This window comes from Molothrus aeneus, chromosome 7 (assembly GCF_037042795.1).
Source record: "Molothrus aeneus isolate 106 chromosome 7, BPBGC_Maene_1.0, whole genome shotgun sequence".
NCBI lineage: Eukaryota > Metazoa > Chordata > Aves > Passeriformes > Icteridae > Molothrus > Molothrus aeneus.
Window position 1 is genome coordinate 20,281,549 of NC_089652.1, and position 16,329 is coordinate 20,297,877.

At 37.9% G+C, this 16,329-nt stretch overlaps 1 protein-coding gene and 1 long non-coding RNA gene across 2 annotated transcripts in view; one reads left to right on the forward strand and one right to left on the reverse strand.

The window, feature by feature from the left end:
- The window catches only part of LOC136558815 (sodium channel protein type 2 subunit alpha-like), a 58,473-nt gene that overhangs the window by 3,197 nt on the left and 38,947 nt on the right, over positions 1–16,329 (forward strand). The window contains exons 2-4 of the mRNA XM_066553535.1: positions 12,220–12,543; positions 14,195–14,313; positions 15,614–15,703. Of these exons, the coding sequence (XP_066409632.1) occupies positions 12,271–12,543; positions 14,195–14,313; positions 15,614–15,703 (482 nt within the window). The 5' untranslated portion in view covers positions 12,220–12,270. The remainder of the gene's footprint in view (positions 1–12,219; positions 12,544–14,194; positions 14,314–15,613; positions 15,704–16,329) is intronic.
- On the reverse strand, positions 667–15,975 carry LOC136558816 (uncharacterized). Its single transcript, XR_010783933.1, has 3 exons — positions 15,791–15,975; positions 9,444–10,512; positions 667–2,383 (listed from the first exon to the last, which is right to left on the reverse strand). It is a non-coding gene; the product is annotated as an uncharacterized lncRNA (long non-coding RNA).

The window sequence follows — 16,329 nt, forward strand, 5'->3', positions numbered from 1 at the left end:
CCCTTTTGTGATGTATTTGTGACATATATTAAATTGGAGTCCCTTCTGTATGTAAAGTTTTAATTTATTCTTGGGTTCTTACTGTGCTGACGAAACCAGTGATGTATAGATCTAGGCTGGGGTTTCTTTAGCTTGAAACTACAGCTTTCTCAGATGTTGCATTTGCAGAATCATTATCCAGTGTAATCCTGTAAAATTCTTGTTTGAAGTTGCTGTATCTGAGTGGGGCCCGAGTGGCCAAGAAACCTAAAGTGTCCCTGTGTGTCCTTGCAGTGTTAGCTGCTGCTGCAGAGGGGCTGGAGCAGTGTCCTCTAGCAGCAGTGCCCTGTGTGCACGCAGGGCTGGGCAGTGCTGGGGTCCCTCAGGACTGGTGCTGTGCCCAGGTGCTTGCCAGCAGGCAGAAAGATGATGCCATTTATGCTCCACCCAAAGCAGGACCTGGCAGGTCATCTCTAGCTTTTTTCTGTCTTGGGTGCTCCCAAGACCCCACCAAGTTCTGGGACAAAACAGGCAACCCTTTTGCATTTGTCTCCCTGTTTGGCTTTGTGTCTGGACAGCTGTGATTCACTGAACACATTATCCTGGTATGAAAATGAGTAGATAATCAGTGATGATATACTACAGAGGAGAAATAACCAAATACAAACACAATATTGACACTCACTTTGATTTAATTTTAAATTGTATGTAACTTTACAATGCTTTTATAGATAATGATTTACCTTGCAACAGTATCATTGATAAGGGGGTTTTTTGTGCCTTAAGTGTGAAATATGAAATCCTACTGTGTTCATTATTATACCTTCAGGTTTCCTGAATGTATAATATATGTCTTAGAATATTTACAACATCCCTGGGAAGTATTTTGCCAAACTATTTTTACTGTGTATAAAAAACTTATATACCTGGGGTTAGGCTATTACAGATTGTATAAAGGCTGCATCTTTCCCTTTCTCCTGCCTTTGTTGTATTTCTTTTCTTTCCACAATTTCTTTAGTAATTCTTGACTGTTTCACACCTCACCTCCCTTACCACAGCCACCCTCTCCTTCTGATGTACCCCACCCCCAGCTGCCTCCACCTATGGCACTGATTTCCCTCCCAGGTGAGACCCAGTTGTTCTGTTCTCATACCGCATGTGTAGAGGAAATGTTTGATATTTGATCAGACAGCAGCCAGGAAGGAGCTTTCTGTTTCTAGTACCCAAATAATTAATCTGAGTATGCTTCTTAACCATCTGGCTTGCTCAGCTAGCATGCAAATTCTTTATAATAATGAGCAATGTGCCTTGTGAGCAGCTGGCCAGCCAGTGAGGAGATGTTTATTTTGAAGGTGTGCCACCTAGCAGGGACCTGTCCTTCTTTGCCCTTAATCCATCAGTGGCTTCTCTGGGACCTGCTGCCTGGGAGCTGCACGTTTGCTCAGCATTGGGATTATGGTTGTTCAACAAGTGGTGTGTTTTTATGTGCTGGCTCAGCTTTTGTATCTCCACCCTGATTCTGTCTGGGAACCCTTCTCTTACAGCAAGGTTTACATTGAAAAGAAAACATCAGAGGAAATGAAATAAATCAATTTTTTGAAAATATGCAGTATCTTCAGTGTTCTTAGGATTTATAAGCAGATTAATTGGTACAACAAGAGACAGAAGAAAACATTTAGAATACGTTTATCTACAATTTGTTTATAAAGGCTTTGCAGCATTCTGTTGAAAAAAAACCCCATACCTTCTGATTTGCTACAAGTTTTTCTGGGTTTATTCATCTGGTGCACAGGATGTTTTAAGGCCTTGAGGGTTTTTCCTACCTAGATGGTGGGGGAAAGAGAGGGTCATTATCTGAGAGCTGAATTCCTGGGCAGAATATTTCTAGTGTTGGTTGTCTTTGATTGCATACAGGCCAATGGAGGCAGGAGAGAGGGGAGTTGAACAACTGGCACAGTGAGGTGGTACTTAATGAGGAAAATAATGTGTGAAGGCACTACTCAGGCAAACATGTCTATAGAAGGTCCAGTGGAAACAAAGGGACTTTATATTTGGAATCACCTCATATTAAGGGTAACATGAAGGGGCCTGCTTTCCATATAAATCCATCAAAATCTGAGAAGTCTTTATGACAATTGACACCTCAGGTTCAGCAGAGGGATCTCATCCAAAAACAGAGCCTGGCTAGGACATACCAATTTTCATGGTGTAGGTTTTTTTTTTCCTTCTATCCCAATCAAAAGACAGTTTCTTTTCTGTTAGAGTATTTCTGCTTTGGGTCTTGGACTCCAGCTTTTGTGTAGAGCAGTGGTGGTACTGAGTTGTGTTGAACTTCTGTTGATCTCCCGGTCTGTCCTAGAGGATAGAAGAGAGCAGTTTGCTTGTCCTCTCCCTGCAGGCAATCCTGTTAGGTACAATAGCCTTGATCAGCACAGCCTGGATTTCTCCCAGAGCCCCCACAAGAGATTTCCCGGCATGTAAATACATGACACTGTGGACTACTGTGTTAGATAAATCTGAGTTCTGTGTTGTATACCACTTCTGTTAAGAAAAATATATTCATTAACTTACATTAGGATTCAGATCCTATTTCTTGGAAGCTTAGTTTTCTTCTTGCAGGTCAATTGATGTATTTTTAAGGAGTTACTACATTTTTCCCTGGTTAAAAAGATTATACAAGTCTTTTTATAAACAGAGCTCTTGACTTACTCTCAAATTATTCACTTCATTAATAATATGAACCTCAGTTTTGGTGGGAAAACACAATTCAAAATTGGAATGATGCCTTGCATGACTTTTAAAGAATTTATAAGGAAGTAAAACCAATAAGAATTTTTATTATAATTTTCTTTTATGATCTTAAGGATTTAAATCTTATCTCTTTCAAGTGATATATCAATTACCAGTTCTTTTTGTTAGACAAAGACTGTCATAGGCAAGAAGAGGTTTAAAATGTTTTAGAGATAATATTTGACAATATTATGTAGAGGTTTCTGTGACCTAATAAAGATTATCTTTTTAATTAGATTAAATAAATTGAATGAAAGAAGAGGCCTTTTGTCTCGAACACCTAATAGCCATGATCACCTATTTTGTCTTTCTTTCCTTCCATCTGGTCACTGGAGGCATATTTTATTTTCTTATCTTGTTAAAGCTTTGTCCTTTCACTAAATTCAGAGTTCTCTCCTTTGTAGTGAAGATACTACTTCATGAATGATGACAAAGAATAAAATTACAGCCTTCAGAAAATAATAAATAAAGATGATCTTCAAGTTTTTCTGTTAAAAATCAGTTCTCAGTCAGATTGAGGACAATGCTCCTTCCATTATTGGACAAATGTGTCAAGTGACAGTAGCTTAGTACTTTAAGAGTAATTTAAGAGACGTAAATGTGTTTATCAGCAAATCAACTAGCCACAAAATCCTTTTTCATGGTTTTTGCATCATGGTAATGGTGATGTGTGCTTGCTGGAATCTTTTAGATGGAGATGGGTGTTTAATTGAAGAAGTCTTTAGTAACTGTTTTTCCAAAAATGGTGATTTACTGCCGTTCCTCGGTTTCTTTTGCATTGTGAATTTTCTGGCTCTTTTCTAAAAGTTGTAACATTGTTTATAATGGGTATGTAATCACTTCTAGCTTTAGAAAGTTGTACATGAATTTGCAGATACTCTTTTTCTTAAACTAATAGAGCTTTGGTTTTGGCTAAGCTAAAAAGAATTATGTACTCTTCTGGAAATCTAAGTGATGCAGAAAAGTGAGGGGGAAGGAATGCAGGCACTGACTAATAGGATATTCCCCTCTCCTGATGAATACTTGATTGAATTATTGATTCCTACTCTATGACTGGGAAGGAAGAAACACAGAAGGTTTTGAAGCTGAATGTCATTCCACAATGCTGACAAAGTACAGTGGCTCTGGTGGTCTGGACTGAAACAGCTGCTTTCCTTTTGTCTGAAATAGAAAATGGCAGCATATTATGTAAAAAAAAAAAAAAAGAAAAGAAAAAAATTACTTTTTTAAAACTAACTGCTGCACTTTATATCCTGCTCTTTTAATGACTGTTTTCTGTGAATGCCTTGCAATTCTGTTTTATGTTGCACAACCACAATATAAATAATCACTGCAGTTCAGGCAGAGATTCCCTTGTCTAGGGGACTGTGTACTATGGCACATGTATTAAGAAAAGTTGTGTGCCTTCAGTGAGGAACAAGATTAGAGCTAGTTTTGGTTGGGTTTTATGGGTTTTTGGGGCCGGTGGGGTAGGGAGGATTTTTTTCAATCTCTGTCCCCTGTATGCTTATGACTACTTCTAGTCACTGTTACTGTAGGTAAATTTTCAAACATCTGCCTGTAGATGCCACCAGATATTCATCTGGTGCTTTTTTTGTGCAAAGTAAATGATTATCAAGTGTCATTTCTGAAAGGATTCCTAATGGCTCTAGATTTTATGATGAACAAACACTGATAACTATCAGGCCATCTTTGGATGTTCCCTGTGCTGATCTTGCAGTAGTAATAAAAGCGAGACTCTCAGCAAGTGCTTTCATGTGTGGGAGGTGGGGCCTTTGCTGGTCAGAAGGGTGTTTAACTCTCTGTGCTGGGCACAGGGACAGGCCTGTCATCAGGGGCACCCAGGGACATCTTCTACCCCATCAGGCATCTCAGAGCCCTGTCCAGCCTGATGTGCTGAACCACCCTCAGGGTCCAGGTGGGTTTGTTCAGAAAGATTATGAATCACTGAGTTCAAGGCAGGTGTACCAACACAGCATTGTGTTTCAGGCTGTTGAACTAAACAGAGTAACTGGTATTGAACTCTCATTTCAGTTTTACAGGCTAATTCTGCGTCTGTGGCTTTTTTAATGGATGTCATTAGTAAACAGTCTTTTTCTGATACATACAAAAATTCAGTCATATACCGGAAGGAGCAAAATCCTTTTTGAACCTAACAGGTGGGCCTTTTCAAGAACATCCTACCATCAATCTCTGTGTTGATGTATGCTAATGCCATTTTCCCCTTTTCGTGTGTTTGCAGGAAGCCCTAGAATGGATGTGGGAATTTTGCCCCCACATTGCTATAAACTGAGCCAGGTTTTACCAGTCATCCCAGCCTGTATCCATTTGCAGAACAGTAGCTGAGTCTTTCTAGGAAATCAGACCAGCAGAGAAAGTAGACTCAGATTACACTAATGAGGCCATTAAGTGAGATATAGAGAGCCTGTCTGGCCAGAAAGAGGAATGGAAAGAGGTCTGGCTGTACTCCTTGCTTTATCTCTTTTACGTTCTGCAGTCAGTTTTCCCATTCTGTGTTTACTTTGGTGGCAGAGTTGCTTTCTTCCTCCCCCTGCCCCTCATCCCCTGCCACATTCTTTTTTCCTGTGTTCTCTTATTTGCCAAAAGGAAAAAAAAAGTATTCAAAAATTTGAGGGAGAAGACCTGACATCAGTAGGTTCACTGAATTGATGTCACCAAATGAAAATTCTGAGAAGATTTTTTATTATAAATACATGAAAGTAAGAAGCACTGATGGGCTATTGAAGTGAATAACAGCCTTAGTGTAGGAGAAAATCTGGTATAAACTTGTCTTTGGATTGTAAGAGGAGTTAACAGGCTGAGGAAGCTTTAAATTAGGCTTATTATGCAGAGAGTTGGCTACATGACTTATTTGAACCTAACTAGAAGCAAGGTCTTGATGTTTTGAGCAGTGTTCCTCTGGTCTGGAAAAAGTAGTCCAAGTATTCATGCAAATAGCAGAAATATCATCGTATGTGCATGTCACATTTGTGGCAATGTAAGATGTTTTTCACAGTTCTTCCATGCCTTGCCAGTAGTAAAATCTCTTATGGTTTTTTATTTGCTGTGTATTGGCTCTGTTCCAAGGTGGCTGCTTGATACATGGGGATTGAATTGCTTGTTTGTGAGGACTGAATTTCCTAGATCTGCACCCAATTAATGCATTTTCTGACATAACGGAAAGGCAAACTGATCTGCCGCCAAGTGGTTGCAGATTCTAAAAATGGGCTTCTATTAGAGAATTCTTATTTTTGAAGATCAGCTGTAGCATCTTGTATCTTTTAAGCATTTTTCATTCCTGCAATATTAATATTTTTGATGTCTTCCATGTATTACCATAAGCTCATAAATTGAAATCAGAGGCTATTGAATTGAAAATATCTAGCTTAGAATACCTTTGGAAGAATTAGAGGTCATGTAAGGCAATTTTCATATAAGGAGTCCATTAAACTGAACAGAAATTAATTTTGTCCTCCATAAGCATTTACTTTGGGTTTTAAAATTATTTTCGTGGACAAGCTATAGAGAATGAAATGACTTACAGACAAAAGAATGACATGGTAAAAATTTTCCTTAAAAATCAGCTGTCCCACTTAGTGCTATTGCATTAGCACAATCTTTTGTTGAGAAGTATCAGGGGTGAAATATAGCATAGGTCTAATCTATTCAGTCTCAAAGCAATAAATAATTCAGAAACCTTTTAGTTCTTATTGATGTTTAGGAGCAGATGCTTTCTAGATTAAACCACTGTCCTAAGAATTCTCTGGATTTGTCTTATAGCCTCCTGCTTGTTTTGCAGTCACAGATTGTGAATTTCACACAATTGTGCAACTGACATAGCAGTAATAAACCCAGCTTATTTTCTGTAGAAATTGAAGGCTGCATCACTGCTCAATGACAATATATTAGTTAATAGAGTAAGTCTTAATTTATATAGAAGAATTAAATGTCCATGGAAAAAAACACCTTATTTTTAATATACAGAAATGCACAAAAAAAGAGCAGAGCAAAAAACAAATCTGTAAATTTGTTTATGACTCGTCAGATTTGATCACTTGCCTAAATGAAATTCACTGAACATCTTTACCTGATTGCCTTATTTTTAATGAAATTTCATACATGTGAAGCTAAGATGTTTTTTGAGGCGTAGTAATTTCAGTAGTATGGCTTCTTTAGTACATTGAAAGCTTGATTCAAGTTACTCAAATAACATTATGAAATGTACCATAGCAGAGAGAACGCTGGAAACAATACTGTAAAAAATTGGTCATTATGTTGTAGAATATATAGTAGGAAGAGCAGATGTCTTATTTCTACATTTGAAAAATGTTAAGATAAAAATGCTGCGTTAGGGAAACACATTTTGTAAGTATTGAGGGCTTGTTGCTGACTGGTTAGGTTTTAAGCTTGACCATTATTTTTGCAAATATTAAAAGTAATATATAGAAATAAATGCATATATATTTATATTTTAAATTTTTATATATATGGAAACAATAAAAACTATCCATTTGTGCTTTTTTTCATATCCTGGTGGACACAAGCTTAAAACTCCTGACTTAGTATAAATGACCCTGATGCTTTTCTTTGTATATGTATTAAGAATATTTTCTAAAAGATATTTTAAAAATTATTCTTGCTCACTCAACCATATTCCATAAGAATATATTTATGTTAACATTAGTATCAGGTTGTTAACTGGCTCATTCCTGCCCCAGGAGTTTCCTCCTAGTACCATGCTGCTACAGGGTCTGTGGTTTGTAGCAGTTTTCTGTAATCTTTCATTTGTAATTTGAATTTTCTGTCCTGCTTGATGGACAGTCTCCAATCAGCCTTACATGCACAACCTAGCCATGAAAGATTAGAAGCCTGTTTATTAACAGTAAGTTGAGAAAATGGGGATTTATGTGTTGGGTTTTGTTTTTACTGATGTTGGTTTTTTTAATGTTGGGCTTTCAGAAGGACCTTTGTGGGATTTTTGGATGGAAGGGTAACAGTTTCTTCAGGATTCACGTTAAATATGGTTTTCTGATTTGATTGTTATTACCTTAATTTGTAATACAAATGCTGTCAAAATTGCAAGAAAGAGACGCATTTAAGTCATTAAACCAATCCATCCTGCTTTATCTTTTTTTTGTTGTTTTTCATTCATTTTCTTTCTTGGGTAAAGTGATTTTCATGAGATAACAGTATAAGCAGCATCACTTTCTTCCACAGTGCTACAACATTTATATATTTGCAGTACTTTAAAAAAGCCATGAAAAGGAAATAGCCACTGAACTGAAACTCAAGAAGTATTTAATAGGTGTGGGGTTTTTTTTCCAAGCATGGGCTGTGATTAGGCTGCTAGAATGAGGCATTCACAGAAGAGATTGTCATGTAGTGGAAAATAACTTTTTTTGTTTTGTGTTTACGCTGAGAATTGTGCTGCAGACATTGTCTGTGGTGTCTCTAGAGAGAAATGCTGGAGTTCATCTCAGCCCTGAGGGTCCCACTTCAGCCTTGCTGAATAAACCAGCAGAATATGAACATGCAAGTGGAAAGGTTGGCTTTCATTCTGATAACAACTGCAATAAAACTGCCATAAGGCTGTAGTGGTATTTGCTAAAATGAATAGTCATGAACTTTTAGTTTTACGCATTATAAGCTTTTAAAGAGTAAATTCAGACAAAATGCATAGACAGACATCACAGTTAGTGACATTTTCAGGTACATGTTTGATTTGAGTAGTTTCTGTGGGCATCACATTCATCACTTTCCAAGTCTATAGGCCTAACGTTGACTAGAAAACTGTTTTTTAAGTTTTGCAGAGTCTTTATCTGAGTAATGAGAACATCCTCCAAAAGACTAGCTGAATGTTATGTTATATATTTGCATTCTTATCCAGTATCTCCCTTTTTTTTTTCTTCTTTTTTTTTTTGTTTTTTTTCGTTGGTTGGTTTTTGTTGTTGACATGCTAGCTTCTGAAGATAATCATTGAAACACATTTGCCTCAGTATTTCTTAGACTGCCAAGTGTACTCCTACTTGTTCATAGGCATAGTAGACTGGTCAGTGGTGTGTAGCTGTGCTGAAAAGCTTGTATTTTATACAGCCTGTAAAGAGCACCATTCCTGTGACAGGGCAGCACCATTTGTAAAGCTCCTGTTCTATTTCGTTGTAAGGTAGAAGTTGGTCTAATAGCTGTAGATCTTGCTTTTTTTTTCTCTTCAGCCTCTAAAAGACTTTGTGCAACCATCTAACCATATTAGATAATAACTGAGTGTGTGTGGACTACTTACAATGGCATTAACTCTTTGCATCATTCATGAAATACAAATTTTATTACAAGTGCTGTCCTCAGAATCTGTTATAATACATGTAGTACTGGTATATAAAAAGTCATTCCTATATGTTACAGACTTTTTTTTTAGGAAAAACATACTACTTAAGTTAATACTGCTACCACCTTTTTGTAGGGGGAAGTCCCTACTAGTAGGAACTTTCCTTGACTTCAAAAAACAAATTATATAGACTCAGCTGCTTGCACTAAGGAAATTATTTTTCTGAATTTTCAGCTTACAAATGAAGAAGCAGATAATACCTACCCCTCCATTTTATAAAAAAAAATAAAAACAAACCCAGAGTTGTAAGCTAAATAAATGACCTAAAGGTACCAAGTAATATTTGTGTTACCTTAGTTCTTAGGTGAAAATGAAGCTGAAGGAAAGAGATCCTGATGTTCTTCTTTGGAAGACAGATCTCTCTCCCTTTTTGCTGGTGAAGGTTTAGAGCCACGTGTGTCATTCAGCTTCTGAAGGAAAAGTACCTTTTGGGACACAGCTGGTTCTCAGTCCAAGGAGGACTGGTCAGATCTTCAGGTTCACTGGTGCTAAGGATTTGAGAACAATTTGCCCCAAAAGACTAAACAGCAATCAAATCCTGCATTTGAAAATGGTGAATCGCTTTAAGATGGAACAGATGAGATGAGGCGTTTTGAAATAAGGAAAGACTTGGCATTCTCAGGCTTTCTTTCTTTCTTCTTTCTCTCACAAACAGAGAAAAAAACTGTTTGTGTTTTTTTAAAGCACTTAGCAGGTGACATGAAAAATGTCTGATTTCTATAATTATTTATAAGGAAATTTCTCAGCTCTGTAGTAGTCAGTGTAAAGAGCCCCCCCCCCCACTCTTGTTGTGTCTATTGTGGTATGTGCCAAAGACTTGGAACCTGTTGTGGCTCAGCTGAAAAAGCAGGGATTTGAAGTCTGTCCATAACCTCAACTGACTAATTTTGAAGAAGAGATGGCTTGCATCATGGGTTGTCTGTCTGTCCATGGCAATGTAGTTCCTGCTGTAAAATTGTTAGAAGTAGAAAATTTTCTCAAGTAACATTAAGTTGACCTAAAAGTTGGCATAGAAGAGGCAGCTATCTGGGATTCGCTGTGTCATGGGTTATTTGACTTTGGAGCTGTTACACTTCATGAAAAAGTCTGCCATCAGTATTTTTCCTTCCCAGTGCATCCTCCCTGCATGCACTGGGGTCAGAACTGGCTCACTCTGTGGCTTTTGTGGTGGCAGGAACCTATAGCACTTGCCATCGCCTAAATCTGCTTTAAGTTTTTTCCAGTGAGGCCTGTGTTTCTGACACTGAGGCCTGTGGTGACTCTTGAGCAGTGGCCGCGGTGTTTCAGGGCTGCCAGGCAGGCTCTGAGCGGAGAGCCCAGGGCTGCCCTTTGCCCAGCTCAGGCAGGATGGGAAAACACACCTAGAAAAGAGCAAAATGCCACAGGTCAGTGTGAGGAGCACTCTGTGAGAGGGTGTGAGAAACAGCTCCAGGGCCAGGGGAACAGGAGTGCAAGGAGGGCTGCAGGTTGGAGCAGAAGCTCCCTGGAAGCTGTGGGACAGGCCATGCTGGGGCAGGTGTTTCCCTGCAGTCCATAGAGGAGGAGAGTGCCAGAGCAGATACCCAGCCTGCAGCTCTGGGGGACTTCACCCTGGAGAAAGTGAGTGTTCCTTCAGGGAGAGGCACTGCAAAGGCCACACTGGAGCAACCTTATCCCACAGCTTCACAGCCTGTGTGAGGGACATGCTGGAGCAAGGGAAAAACAGGAGGAAGGAGTGGCAAAGAACTGCAATGATCTGATGCCAGCCCCATTCCCCACCATCCCCATGCCTCTTGTGGGGGGAGGAGGTGTAGGAGTTGAGCGTGAACAGTGAAGTTGAGCCTGGAGCAAACAGGCAGAGGGAAAATTCTTCTAGGATTTATGGTTTTTACCTTCCAATTCTGTTTTAATTGGTAGTAAGTTATTTTTCCCTAAGTGAGTCTGTTTTGCCCATGACAGTAATTTGTAAATGATCTGCTTGTCTTTATTTTAATACCTGGGCTCTTTCACTTCATTCTCCCCTGTGCAGTTCCTTTTGTGGAATGTCAGTGGGAGAGCAGCCAGCCAAGGTCAACTCACCACAATGTTGTGTTGACAAAGGCTACAACATTTAATGACTGTCAGCAAGTGGGACTGGATTCCATCTTGTGTCTGTTCAAAAAAATTGGTTTATTCTGAACATACTGCACCCTTAGGTGCTAACTGTACACTCACTGTGGAAAATATAACCTAGAAAGAAATGATCAATTAATGAATTTAATGAATTTATTATTTTTAAGTATTTTGAAAATATCCTTGTTCTGAAAGAGAATACTGTGCTTTTGATTGTGCTGTGTTTTTTGTATAAATCTAAAACACTTCATCCATCATAACTTCCTTAACTACAGAGGGACAGCGCCATCAAAGTTACAATTGAAAATCAGGTAGATATGAATCAGAAAGCCTAAAAGGGAAAGACTGAACTTTAGGCCAGTTGCTTTCTGCCTGTGAATATGGCTTTATAGATAGAATGTGTTTTTGTAGTACCTGACAGTATAATATAAACATTAGTTTGGCAGTCATAGTATAAGCCACCAGATGGAGCAATGTTGCCTTAAGAAATTGACAGTAATAAAAATGGCATGTTTTTTCTTTCTACTTTTGTAATATAAATGCAAGTTTTTTTTAACATGGTGTGCCAAAAATGTATAGATCTGTATGGTAGAGGTTGTGACCATTGACTGCAATACTTAGCTGTGCTGAAGCATTTTTTTTACTTTTTCACAATAGTGTAACTTAATGTTAGGCTAGGGAAAGTTAGAATTTTTTTTCTCTTCTTTTGTTGTGAGGTATTAACCTGAGTTGACAAACTGTAAGAGAATTTGATCTTTTTTTTTAAATTATTTTCTGTACTTCTTAACTTCTATCTCTTTGCCATGAGAAGCTAATTTTCTATTAAATATCTGACTCTTAATTGAAATATTTCTTGCTACAGGGCTTTATAAAGAGAAAAGAGGCAGATTCTGACTATGCCAAAAGCTTACATTTGGGGATTTTGTTGGTGGTGTGACCTTCTGTTTCTTTTTTCTTTTTCCTACATGTCCTCCTAGGATCTTCTTACACAAGAGCCTAAAAGCATTTAAAATTTGCAGAATGAGAAGATGGCACAGGCAATGCTGGTACCACCAGGACCTGACAGCTTCTTCTATTTCACTGAAGAATCTCTTGCAGCCATTGAAAAACGTATTGCTGATGAAAAATTTCATTGTCACCAAGAGGAGCCTACAGATGATGCTGGTCATGAAGCAGATCACCTAGAGCCAAATAATGACTTAGAGGCAGGAAAGACACTGCCATTTATTTATGGTGATATTCCTCCAGGAATGGTGTCTGAACCCCTGGAGGACCTGGACCCATATTACATCAATAAAAAAGTAAGTGTTTTGAACTAAGAATGTAATTAGAGCCCTCCTATTTTACTATAACCTGATAAATGCTCTGCTGGGGAGCTGGTCAGAAGCTCTGGTTGGAAGTATTATGCAATAGGTACTATCATGTTAGTTATTTTGATTTCTCTAAAGACAACTGTAACTCTTGGTAAAGTTGTGCTTTTAAAAAAAAAAAAGAAAAGGAAATTTTCTTTTAATGTCTCATATTATGGTATTTTAGTTATTGGATTTTGTATTAAATGTCCTGTAATCTCTGCAGATCTGATTTAATGCTGAACCATTAAACTTTCCATCTCTTTGTCTGCTCTCTGCGTTTTTGTAAGAAACCTGATGCCTAAGATCTAGTTCATTACAGGCATCTTTAGACAAAATCCTCACTCAGTCATATGACAGAATAATCACTGTCAAGCATTCCTGAAAATATCATTAAAATATTTGTTTTACAAAATTAAAAAAAAAATGTAAAGACTAAACCAGTCTTTGTGTTTCGATATTGGTTCTTTGTTACAGGCAAAGACAAAATCTAAATTGATATATACTGATTCAGTTTCATTTATAGATATACTGACAAAAAGGAAGAAAGGAAGAAAAGAGCAAGGTGTTTACTTTGGCAAGTACAGATGAAGGAAAGTTATTTTTATATATGCATGTGAAGTGAAATGATGTCAAGAAGGAATACAAAACTGAGTTTACATTAAAAAGGCAGTAAAAAATAAGCAGCAAGTGGCTGTTTTATTGTGTAATAAATAAAAGACTTGTTGAATTAAAACCACAGAACAGGTTTTTGAAAATAAGTACTCAATAATCAACAAAATAATGTCTTGCAAGATAAGAATTTAACAAAAGAGCTGTATTATATCAGTAATAACAACCTAATTAAAGCATTTTTTTCTAGTATAAAATGTTGAAGACTAATAATCATGCAGATTTTTTAGTTATTTTAGTTTTTGTTCTCTTAACTTCACAAACACTATTGACAAATGACCTGTTTCTTTTACAGTAAAATATCATTGGAAAACAGAAATATTCAGCGTTATAACCTGCTTATTTCCAGATTATAGATTTTGAGAGAATAATCATTAAATGTAGATTGAATTAAGATTTCATTTGATTAAATTTTCATTGTGTGTCCTATTTAAAATCAAAAATTATTACATTTATGGTAGTGGTGGTTGCACAAGCAATAAAGCCAAGGATTTTAAAAGTCAAGGATGTCTCCCCCAAAAGCAGTTTTAACATGCTGAAATGGTTAAATAGTTCTTTGTGAGGTCCCAAAAATTGTTACTTAGGTGCATTGTTTTGCATTGCCAATTTTGTTCTGAAATGCAAGTAAAAGAGCATCATTAAATTTAAATTTTAAAAGTCATATTTTTAATTATAGTTTTAATGTAATTACTTAATCCTAGAAAATCTGAAATGCAGATTTTAAGAGCCCAGAGACAAAGAATGTGTGGTGTAGAATTTTCTTTGCTCATATGAAAATTTAGAATCTGTTATTTCCTTCCGCAATTTTACTGAAAATAAATTTAGCTACTTAGGTGTGTGTAAGCAGCCTGTACTATGGCAAGGTTTCTAAAATGTATCCTTAATTTCCTAAGCCCGCTACCCTCATGCCCTTTTTGTCTATTTTTTAAAGACATTTATAGTACTGGATAAAGCGAAGACAATCCACAGGTTCAGTGCCACACCTGCCTTGTACCTTTTATCTCCTTTCAATATCACTAGAAGACTAGCTATTAAGATTTTGGTTCATTCATATCCTTTTCAAGTGGTTTGTTAAAAATGGTTACTGATTAATATTACTAATGTTAACACCAGGAGTTTTGATTTAGTGTTTGAATGTGTTCCTGCCAAAAAAAATGATTCTTTCAAAATCAATCTGAGCTAAGATTAGTCACTTAACCTGCTGATTAAATTCAGAAGAAGAGAAGTCATTAGTAGAGTTCCCTAAGATGCAGTATTGAACCCACCCCTGTCTAAAATCTTTATGGATGATCTGGATGAAGGGGGTGAGTGTACCCTTGGTAAGTTTGTGGATATCACCAAGTTGTGTGGGAGTGTTGATCTGCTGGAGGGCAGGAAAAGACCTGGGCAGGCTGGATGGATGGGCCAGACCAAGAGCACGAGGTTTAACATGACCAACTGCTGAGTCCTACAAATTGGCCACAGCAGCCCCATGCAGTGCTGCAGACTGGGGGCAGAGTGGTTGGAAAGTGGCCCCGTGGGAAAGGGCTTGGGGTGCTGGTAGACAGCAGCTGAACATGAGCCAGTGCGTGCCCAGGTGGCCAAGAAAGCCAGGGGCAATCCTGGCCTGTATTAGGAATAGTGTGGCCAGCAAGGCTGGAACAATGACTGTCCTCCTGTACTTGGCACTGGTGAGGTCACACCTTGGGTGCTGTGTCCAGTTCTGGGCACCTCAGTTCAGGGGGGACATTGAGGTTCTGGAACAGGTCCAGAGAAGGGCAGCAAAGCTGGTGAAGGGTGTGAGTCCTGTGAGGAGCTTCTGAGGGAGCTGGGGGTGTTTAGCCTGGAGAAGAGGAGGCTCAGAGGGACCTTACTGCTGTCTACAACTCGCTGGAAGGAGGGTGTAGCCAAGTGGGGGGCAGGCTCTTCTCCCAGGTAACCAGTGACAGGACAAGAGGAAATGGCCTCAAGCTGCACCAGGGGAAGTTCAGGTTAGACATCATTTCTAAGAGGAATTTCTTCATAAAAGAGGTTGTCAAGCATTGGAATTGACTTCCAAGGGAAGTGGTAAACTCAGTATCCCTGGAGGTGTTCAGGAAATGACTGGATGTGGCACATAGTGCCATGGTCTAGTTGACAAGTCAAGAGTCAGAAGTTGGATTTGGTGACCTCAGCAGTCTTTTCCAACCTAAATGATTCTGTGATAGGTATATAACCATCATTCTTGTGAAATATCTTTGCATTATTTATGACATTGCTGGTGATAGTAAACTGATCTGTATCATATATGTTGTCAGTATTCTCTGTCCTTGTATATTGCATTATGCAAATTTGGCTCTTAAAAGGGGTATGTTCCTTAACTACGGTCAACATTGTTCAACAAGGTCATTATGCTCACTATTTTGGCAAATTGTGTATTAATGACATGGAGAAATCTTCCAGAATGGGCAAAATATGTAGAGTAAGTATACTTAAATAGGCTAATAATTTTTAAAATGCTTTAAAAATGAAAAGCAAATTAAGAGCTAGACCATGCAGTTTTACTTACTTGTGTAAAACCAGTATTCTCCTTTTTCCTGCTTGGAGTTTGATCATCCCAAAGCAGCACAGTCCTGCAAGCTCTGTGAAGGAAGGAAGCTGTGACATTGTTAACCTTTTTCTCTGAACAAAATGCTGATAAATATATTTCCTCAGAATGTTCCTACAAGCAGTGTTTTCATGCATTCTCCTTCCTGAGCTGTTCTTTATTATTAAAAAAAGAAAAAAAGAAATTGGTCATTCCATCCAAAACTATTGGTTTTCAGTGTGGAAGATGCTTTCCATAGCCCCTCTGAAACACCTTCATTTTGTGCAGCAAAATCTAATTATGGGACACACCCACTCTTTAAAGAAAATACTCTGCTGAGGATTATTGTTTATCATTCTTAAGTCTACGTTCTCAATTGTCAAGTACCTTCAGAAGTACTAGGTTTTACTTAGCCATGGACTTCATTTCTGATGTGGCAACCATGCTCAAACGTTATTTGAACAAAACTTTTTTTCCATGTTATTCATGGTTATCATTCTGTGTGCTGAAATTAAAAAATC